Below are 10,391 nucleotides of genomic sequence, written 5' to 3' on the forward strand. Positions count from 1 at the left end.
ATTGATAAATAAAGCTATTTTTAAAAGAACCATCCAGAATTTTTTAAATAGCAAATTGTTACCTTAAGATATATATTTTTTGATCTTATATTTTTTAAACCTTTTGAGTATTTATATTTAATCACTGTTTGGGATATTTGTACCCCTTTTAGATTTTGTTGGATCAGCTACTGCTGAATTTAGCAATACTAGCTGTATTTTATGCACATTTGTAAAGAAAGTGCCTAAACACTGGTTCTGGCTAAGAAGTGAACAAACCTGAAGTATTTTTAATTATACCACACAGAGGATTAAAAGAAACTAAGGATCTCATTGTTTATTTTAAAAAATAGTTAAGAGAAAACTTTTAACATGTATGGTGCCTCATGAAAAGCAAGAGGCCAAAGAAGTCCATTGTCCTTCCTGCTGTAAATTGAAAGGACTTAAGTTCTCTTTCTGATTGCTTGCCGCCTAACAATTAATATATTGATGCATAGAACAGTAATAATGTACAACAATATAAAATCTGTCTTTTCCAGTTAATAAAGTGTAGGTCTGGTGAACGCATTGTATGCAAGATGTGCAATCTGATTACTAGATAGCAGTGCTAGAAAGTTGGTTTTTATAGGAGGAAGGCTTTGGGCTATCAGTATGGATGGACTTTAGAACTTGTATACTCTATCCCAGGCTCCTTGCAAATTTTCATCATAGCAAGTGGTACGAATAGATACTGGTCTGTAATTTACATATTTTTTGAGGGGCTTCTTTTTGCCCAGTACTCATCATTTGCACATTTTTGCCATGTACTCATTAATCTCCTGAAGGATTTTATGGATTATAAATGTCACATGAACATTGCCACGTCCTGCCAGCATATTTTGCCTCATGATATTTCTGAGTCCAGTTCCTTGTAGGTTGTGGAAAATCTTCTTTAATTGTTTGAATCTTGTTAGAATAGGAACTAGTGGAAATGCACAAACACCTGTTTTAGTTGATTTAGGGCTTGAGTTGGATTTAACATCAGCTGTACTTTGTAGTCTGATTCAAAATTTGCTGTTGTCGTTGATCAGTTTAACTACTAAAAGAGGGATTTGTTGTAAAGAGCAGGTTCAGATTTTTTCCTAGGATTATATTCAAGTATCGTTGTACAATCCAATTTGTAACTTTGTTTGGAGTTCATTCCGTTGCATTTCATGAAGATCATGTAGGTGTCCTGGAGCTCCAGGCTGACAGAAGCTCTTGGAAAACCTTGTGGGAAAAGGCTGAAGTAGAATTATTGTGCAAGGCAAGCTTGACCTTGCAGGATAATAAAAAAAATTAAAGCTGAGGGATGCCTAATTCCTGCAGTGTCTGTCCAGCGGGCGGTTGTATGTGCGGCTGCTGTTCAAGCTTGGGAGCTTACAGCTTTCTGTTTCTCTCCCCCTGCTGGTGATGTCAGCCTTCACCTAACAACCTTCAGCCTGCAGTACACCCCTCCCGTTGTGGCCTGCGTCTGCATCCACTTGGCCTGTAAGTGGTCCAACTGGGAGATCCCAGTCTCCACGGACGGGAAGCACTGGTGGGAGTACGTTGATGGCACTGTAACTCTGGAACTCTTGGATGGTAAGTTTGGAGCAAGGTCAAATACATTCTATGCCCCAAAAGAGGTACTCCATTAACTTAATATTTTATTTCTGACTTCTGTATCAAGGTTTCTAGCATGACCGTAAAGAAATGGGATGAATTTTGTAAACTGAACCCGTACTATTAGGCTTTGGACTGCTCTGTTTTTTGCTGACAAGGATGGACATTAAAATATTTTCCTGTGCCATTTGCTGTAGTACTATGCTGCTTACAAGCTTTGTTCTTGTGTTTGTGTTACAGAATTAACTCATGAATTCCTTCAAATCCTTGAGAAAACTCCTAATCGACTGAAACGAATCAGGAATTGGCGGGTAAGATGCTTTGCCCACTTTGTGCTTCTCTTTGATAAGAATGTTGAAAGAAAACTGTTGCTTGGACTACTAAGGTACAACCAAGAGACCTCTGCCTCTTTCATGCTTATAGCTTTATAACTGGGATTAACCCAGATATACATTCATAAATATCTTGAGGCACCTATCAATTTCCAGTACAAATTTAAAAATTCACCGCAATGTCTGGGATCATTTCAAGTAGAGCTCTGGCTTTCAGAAATCAACTATCATATTTCACTACAAGATATCTGGGTTCCACATGAGCTCAGAGCCAGTGTAAGGAAAAAAATAAATACTTACGATGGCTAGTTGCTACCAAAGGCTATGCAGAAAAAGAAATCCACAAAAAGAATCTTCATCTGCTAAACATGGAGCAGGGGAGCAATAAAATTTTGGAGAGCTATGGGAATAAAAGAATTGAGGAAAAAAAAAAAGCAAACAAAGAGAAATAGCCAGAAACGCTATTAAGTAATTATTTTTCTGTAATAGTGATGTGGGATGATTCCAACATTTCGTGATAGGCCACACAGCCCACAACATTTACATTGTGGTACAAACCACAATGCTAGGGAAGTATTCTATACGTACAGAGGATCAAAAAAGGATTTTGAGAACACCGAAATTTTGTTTAAAATACTGAGGAATAGAGGGTTTTAGAAGGAAGATTTTGAGGACGAACATCATAGCACAGAATCAACCTTCTGAACTGATAAAGTAGATATGACAATTTTTATTAAATTATTTGTTAATCGCATTTTTCTAAAATAACCATTGTCTTTTCATCATGGGGTGTCTTATCAATAACGTGCATAAAAATGAACTCTGTATGGTACTTCAGCAGAACATGGCAGTGCATGCCTATACAGTGTTCCTTTCTCTCTAGGGATATTGTATGGCTGAAAGAGATTAATATATCAGTTTTGAATGCTTTCATTTTAGGCCTGTCAAGCAGCCCAGAAATCGAAGACGGGTGACCAAAGTGAGGATGATGGCCTCTCGGAACAGACAATCCTCAGCATGATCTCTAGAAGTGCATCAGACACAACTATTGCAGGCCTGATGAGCATGTCAACGTCTTCAATCACTGGAGTTGCCGCTTCACTTCCAGCTACAGGAGGAGATTCTCCAGGGGAACTAGATGGTACAGATATTTCATCAGACAGCTGGATGGTTCACCACTCTTTTCATAAACTAGAGGTCAGCCACAGAGCTAATGAAATTTCTGTCAATCCTGATCATCTACATCATGATAGCGGTGGCTCTTTTGTTAAGCAAAACATCAAAAGTGTACCACTAGCAAAAGTTTCATTAAAGGAATACCGGGCCAAACATGCTGAGGAGTTGGCTGCACAGAAACGCCAGCTAGAGAACATGGAGGCAAATGTGCGTTCTCAATATGCTCATGCTGCTCAGAACTTGCTTGTACAGCAGCAACGTGAACGGGATGTGCAGCAGGAGAATAACTCCTCTCCAATTATCCTGAAAATTCCTCTAGGCAACAATTCTGATGGTTCTGAACGACTTCCTGCTGAAAAAACTGATAAACCCCCATCTACACTTAGAGTACGGTTGCCTGCCACAGGAGATAAGCCTATTGCTTCTTCCAAACAAGATGATATAAAAGTGCGCATTAAGGTGCCACCTCCCATGGAACGACACAGCCTGTCTGATGAAAACAGTGGCAAGAGCAGGGGAGAGCACAAGGAAAAGCATAAGATCCATTCTAACCACCATCACCATCATAACCATCATTCTCACAAACATTCACATGGGCAACCTGTTGTCAACATCAAGCGTCCAGGGGATCCCAAGCATGTTAACCCAACTGGCGTGTCACACAAGGGTTACGTCCCAAATTGTTCCTCCCGTAAGAGACCACTTTCTGAGGAGACACTGGTTACGGCTCATGAACATCAACCCAAAATCAGTAAGAGTTCCAAGGGACCTGCTGTGCCATTTCCATTCCCTCAGCATTCTGGCCACAGCTTGGAAGCAGCTGGTCTATCTTTTGCGCAGGCTAACAAAGCCAGAGGGGCTCATGGAAAATTGGACAAGAGCACTGCTGGGGCCAATGGACATAACATGAGCCAATCCATTGACTATCAGGATACAGTGAACATGCTGCACTCCCTGCTCAGTGCCCAGGGCATGCAACCCACCCAATCATCCAATTTTGACTTTGTGCATCATTATGGTGAATATTTGAAACCCAGGGCTGCTGCAAGTGTTGATAAGCCACGACCACCCCCACTCCCATCAGAACCTCCCCCTCCTTTACCACCCCTCCCAAAATGATAGCTTCAACTACTGAGGTTCCACAAAAAAAAAAAAAAATGCTCATAGTAATCTCCACTGCCTTGTGTGAACGCCCTTTCCCCTTTTTAAAAGAAAACGTTTTTATTATTAGTAGGAGAACATAGAGTCCTTGAAACTGTGAAAAGATATTCTCTTCTTTTTCCGTAAGCATCCCCACCCCGTTTCAGTTCTTCTGGATGGTGAATTTTTTCCTATAAGACCAGCTGTCAACTTCAGAGACGAGGGTGGGCTTGAATGTCATCAACCCAATAGGAAATGGCGCAGGACTATTTAAATTGACAGTCTTTCTCCTTTTCTTAAAAAAAGAGATTTTTAAAAAAATAATTTAAAATAAGTTATATGTTTAGTGTTGATTTTATTTTTCTAAGGTGGATAAAGGAAGGAGTTATTAGCAGAAATTGAAATGGAAAAGGGCATATGAGTTCTGTCTGCTTGCAGTTGTTAATGTGTCTTGTCCCATGGAAGTTGCCTCCACCTAAACAAAGGCAGTGAAGGTTGGAAAGAAAGAATGGGGAGAAAAGTTTGAGAGACACATGTACTGAATATAAGTAAAGTAGAAAATGGAAGTGGTAAAGCAGAGTTTTTCCAGTTTCTGCTTACTTAGATTTGTGATTCTTCGTCATTAAGTAAATGGAGACAGATACAAACCTAAATTTCCAAAGAATGGTGGAATCTGGAAATGTTAGTTAAGTTGCTAACCTTTTTCAGTCCTTCCTCCTGATCAAGGATAATTTAGGAGTGAAGTATTATAAGTTCACTTCCTTCTTGACCACACTGCTTCTTTAGCGGTGCCATTACTATGTTTGCCATTTCAGTCTTTATTTAAAGTCTTTGTCTCACTGAAAGACATAGCTAACATGACTTAACCATTAAAAAATCTCATGGTACTATATTTCAGTGATGGGCAGAACTGTATGCTAGTGCATGAACTTTTGAGAGTGCCTTCAAAAAAAAACCTGCATTAGTATAGTTTGGGAAAATGTGTGTTTCAGCAGAGGAGGAAGAATTAGAAGAGGCTGACAGCCTATGGACATTAGAGCAGTAATCGTGATTCTGGGATGCTTTATATTATATCTTAAATACATTATGGAATATGAGATTTTCACATTTTGTCAAAAAGGAAAAAAGATATAAAAATGACAAATGAATCAGGCAAATTTGGAGAACAGAGCAAAGATTGTGAGCCTGTGGTCTTCCAGATGTTATATTTCCCAGTATCCGTTGCAATTTTTCATGATAGTATGGGCTCCTGGAAATTGCAGCTTGACAATATGTAGAAGGTCTAATTTTTCTGTCTCTTTAAGAGGGAAGAAAATTAAATGAAAGTAGGGTGAAGCTCTCCTGTGAATGTAAAGATGTTGATACAACAATACAAAAATAGCCAGTTTGAAGGTGCCCTGAATTGGTTTATAAATATTGATGTAACATTCTGAACTTGTAGCATATTACTACTGGTATGCTAAAAACTGGGCTAGCATTTAAACATGGACATATATTATGTTTCTGTAGACCACATAAGAATATTTTAACTCTACAAAATCGGCCTTGGTTTCTAATCCAGCATTCGGACAAAGTATTTGGAGTGAGTGGTCTTAAATCTCAACTTTCTTTTTTGTCTTTTAATATAGTCCCCTTGTTCCACGAGTCATTTCAGGATATTCCTACTGTTGTGAAGTGAATTCCAAATTGAAATACGAGGGACTGTGTGACTTTAAAAGGGTTTGTTATCCAAAATGGATTACCCTAGTATATATCAACAGAGGCCCAATTCAGTATGTTCAGTAGAGTACGAGCTGTGGCCTCTGTAATGTCATGTGAGTGAAGTTAATTGCTGCTGGTTTCAGATGATGCATCATGTTTAAAATAAGACACTCATCTGCTTGTTTTTGCCAAAGTATTTTCTCTGAATTTGGAATAATTATTTTCCCACCACCTTTGGATTTCTGAAGCAATGGTGTCTCACCTATTGATGCAAACTTTGGCCTAGTTTTGTGTAATGTTTCAGAAACTTTCTAACTCCTGGCTCATTTTATTACTATTCCACGTTTCAATAAATGTACTGTCTCCGCATTTAGTTTGTTCCTTGTGAAATTTCTTGCTAATATTTGAATTAGGAAAAGTCTATACAAAAATATTTGGGATGGTAACAGCAGTATTCTGCATCTATAAATCTCTCTCGTTTATTTCCTAGTTCTTTATTTACACTGAGATATAAAAGCAAACAATAGCAATTACAATTTAAAAACAGCACAATGGATATGAACAACAGAAAGCAAAGAGACAAGTAGGAAAGGAAAAATAACTTTGTGGCATGATAAAAAACAGACCACATTTAGTAGACTGTCAAATATTCGTATTTTCAGATTTTAGATCATAATTTGTCAGTTGAAAACTGCAGGTTATTATCTTGCTGTTGCAACAATAATCCTTCATTTACTGTGATTACTAGAAGTTCCTGGGTTATCCATGGAAATGAATGTGGCAGTTTCATAAGAGTAATGTATGCTGAACTGTCTAAATCAGAGGTCCCCAACCTTTTGGGCACCAGGGACCGGTTCTGTGGAGAGAGTTTTTTCTGCGGACCAGAGGATGCGTGGTTTTGTGTGCTGCCTGCATCCCACAGATGGGGCTTTGCTTGTTTCTGCGGACCGGTTGCTGGTATGCCACAGCCTGGTACTGATCCATGGACTGAGGGTTGGGATCCCTGGTCTAAATCATCTCTTGCTCCTTATGCTTAAAAAGAAGCTATTGTTTTGATCAGCTGACATTTTTAGGCTTGCCTGAAACATCACATTCAGTAATCCATAGTTTGTATATTGTATGGGTACACACCTGCATGTATCAACTACAGTATTTACAGTTATAAATACAGTATGCAAATTTATAATGGACTTCTAAAACCATAATTATGTGCAGGGCTTTTTTTGTCATAGAACACCCAGAACGGAGTTCCGGCACCTTTTTTGGATGGAACCTTGTAGGGTAGGCGAGGCGGGTTGTATGTCATGTGAGTTTCGGCACTTTTTTTTTCTTTACAAAAAAAGCACTGGTTATGTGTATGCAGAAAAAAAAGGTCAGGGGAGCTTTCTCAGTCACACAAATAATAGGAAAAAGGAGCAGCAGAATAGTACCAACTTTCTGCATTTGCAGTTGAGCAACTGTCTGTTTAGTCCTAAAATAAAATGCAGAGTCCATGTAACTCATACAGGACTGCAAGGAAAGAAAGTGTTTCCCTAGCCTGGCACTGTCTTATGTTCTGATCTGCATTCTTGGAATTCCCATGTTGGTTATACTGGCTGGCCCTTTCCAAAACTGCATTCTGGTTTTTTAAAGGAATTTGACTGGACAATGACTTTTACAAAGCACTTAAGTTCCTCTCTACCTACCTTGAATTTTCAGCAGGCATTATCCATGCCTTTAAAATATACATCCAATTCTGTCAAACCTTCCTGGTGTTTGGTTGACATTTTCAAGGCAAAATGCTGCACATACTTCAGGCAACTGAACAGGGACTGACTGGGCTCCTGTCTTTCTAGCCAAGTGTTCTGACTTGTCTTTGCTTGCATAGCAGAACGCTGCCTTTGAAGATATTAGCTACAATTGCTGGTGAAATATTAGGAAATCTGTTTTCTCAATTATGGTCACTAAAACCTGAAGCCTAACAGATACCAGCCATGAAAGCCTACAGCCTGTATACCATACATTAACTTCAAAAGTTAATGGTATAACTTGGATTTCAAGGTAACTGAATTTATTCTGCTTATCATTTTCTGGTGTTCTTTGTTCTCTCCTGAGTTGTAAAATGCATAGCCGTAATTCATTGTTTTCATAAACTTTTCTGAACTGTGGTAATTCAGACTGTAATTTATAGTTACAGAACTACCAAGATTTGTACAGGTCAGCAATGTAAAGGATAGGATAATACCTAGACATAATCTGCAATCTTTAATGCAGAATAATGCCACTTTGGGATGGTAATGTGCATTACAGGTTATTCCCAGCTTATGACAATTGGGACCTGGAATATTGTCAGTCAGCAGTACAGTCATTAAATAGTCATGTGAGTGGATCCACTTTTACAACCATTTTTACCAAGGTCATTATGCGAATCCAGCTTCCCCAATTAACTTTGCTTGTTGGAGTTCAGCTGGGAAGGCTGCAAATTGTAATCACATGACTGCAAGATGTTGTAACCCTCCTAAATATGGGCTGGTTACTAAGTGCCCAAATTGCAATTGGCTGGGGTGGTGTGACAGTTGTCACTTGCTCGAAGTTACTTTTTCTGAGGTATTTTGAAACTTTGAACCATCATTAACCAAAATCATAAATTAAGCATTACTTGCATATGGTTCATTATGTAGCTTTGATTAGTGCATATTTGGAACTGTTGAAGGAAAAGTCTTCATCATGGTTCAGTCCAAGCCGGGAATAAACAACATGGCGACTGCTTTAAAAAGAAGGTTGCAGTTTATTGAAGGGGAGAGCAGACAGAAAGATGGCTCTGGAAGAAAAGAGAGTGAGCACATGTAGGGAGTGGGTTTTTATACTTTCTGGAGCCTTTTGTTTGGAGTTGTTCCTGTGGCATGAACTTTGACCTGAGTCTGAGTGTGTCCTTTGGCATCTGTGGGTTAATCGTATTATGTCCTGACTTAGAGTCTGGATGGGGTATATAGATTTTAAGTGTCTTTGTCTTCTTAATCTAGCTTCAACCTTCCTGAATGGTTTACATTTGCATTTCTACAGAACTGGTTTCTGCTTGGGGGAGGGACACTTGGGGATATTAAGAAAAAACTGGGCATGCTTTTCTGCCTCTTTAAGATCCTTTTAGGAAATATATTTTTCTGCCCTTTTAATATTTCCTTCTCTGGGGGGCTGACTTCCCACAGAACTAACAAGGAAAACACTGGTTTGCAAAAATTGTCAAAAGGATATTTTGTATTAGAAAGTATATCTTCAGAAAGAGGGTACTTTGGAAAAAATGTGTTTCCCAAGTTTTAAAAAACTAACTGGCTTCAGGAATCCAGCCAAAATTCTTCAAAGAAAATGAAGGATGGAATAATTAAGCATTCAATCCTGTACAATTAAAGAAGAAAGCTATTGCAAATCTTAATTACTGAAGCTCCAAACTAACCAAGTTAAAGTTATGCTGGCAACGCTAGGCATATAACAGTCCAAATATCAACAGTAGTTGGCTGAAGAACTTTGCAGGTTCAACCTCCTGTTCAGGCAGGAAACCCTACACCATTTCGGACAAATAGCTGTCCAGTTTCTTCTTAAAAACTTCCAGTGTTGGAACATTCACCGCTTCTGGAGGCAGGTTGTTCCACTGGTTAATTGTTCTGTCAGGAGTTTCTCCTTAGTTCTAGATTGCTTCTCTCCTTGATTAGTTTCCATCCGTTGCTTCTTGTCCTGCCTTCAGGTGCTTTGGAGAATAGCTTGACTCCCTCTTCTTTGTGGCAGCCCCTGAGATATTGGAACACTGCTATCATGTCCCCCCTCGTCCTTCTTTTCATTAAATTAGATATACCCAATTCCAGCAACCGTTCCTTATATGTTTTAGCCTTCAGTCCCCTAATCATCTTTGTTGCTCTTCTCTGTACTCTTTCTAGAGTCTCAACATCTTTTTTACATCGTGTTGACCAAAACCGGATGCAGTATTCCAAGTGTGGCCTTACCAAGGCATTGTAAAGTGGTATTAATACTTCACGTGATCTTGATTCTATCCCTCTGCTAATGCAGCCCAGCACTGTGTTGGCTTTTTTGGCAGCTACAGCACACTGCTGGCTCATATCCCTCTCACAATTACTACTATTGAGCAAGGTACCCCCTATACTATACCTGTACCTTTGGTTTTTCTTGCCTAAATGTAGAACCTTACTTTTTTGACCATTGAATTTCATTTTGTTAATAGCGCCCAGTGTTCAAGTCTGTCCGGATCCTCCTGTATCTTAAGCCTGTCTTCTGGAGTGTTGGCTATTCCTGCCAGCTTGGTGTCATCCGCAAATTTGATGAGTTCCCCATCTATCCCATCGTCCAAATTGTTGATGAAGATGTTGAAGAGCACTGGGCCCAGAACAGAGCGCTGGGGCACCCCACTACACACTTCCCTCCATGTAGAGGCAGTTCCATTGAGGACCACAT

General features: G+C 39.2%; 1 protein-coding gene across 1 annotated transcript in view; it reads left to right on the plus strand.

Annotated features, from left to right (window-relative positions):
• The window catches only part of CCNT1 (cyclin T1), a 12,676-nt gene extending 6,356 nt beyond the window's left edge, over positions 1-6,320 (plus strand). The window contains exons 7-9 of the mRNA XM_039330598.1: positions 1,418-1,581; positions 1,843-1,913; positions 2,874-6,320. Coding sequence (XP_039186532.1) covers positions 1,418-1,581; positions 1,843-1,913; positions 2,874-4,229 — 1,591 coding nt within the window. The 3' untranslated portion in view covers positions 4,230-6,320. The remainder of the gene's footprint in view (positions 1-1,417; positions 1,582-1,842; positions 1,914-2,873) is intronic.
• Positions 6,321-10,391: the final 4,071 nt, after the last annotated feature.

The sequence above is a fragment of the Crotalus tigris genome, unplaced genomic scaffold (assembly GCF_016545835.1).
Source record: "Crotalus tigris isolate CLP2741 ecotype Arizona unplaced genomic scaffold, ASM1654583v1 scf7180000024429.2167931701:2281839, whole genome shotgun sequence".
Classification (NCBI taxonomy): domain Eukaryota; kingdom Metazoa; phylum Chordata; class Lepidosauria; order Squamata; family Viperidae; genus Crotalus; species Crotalus tigris.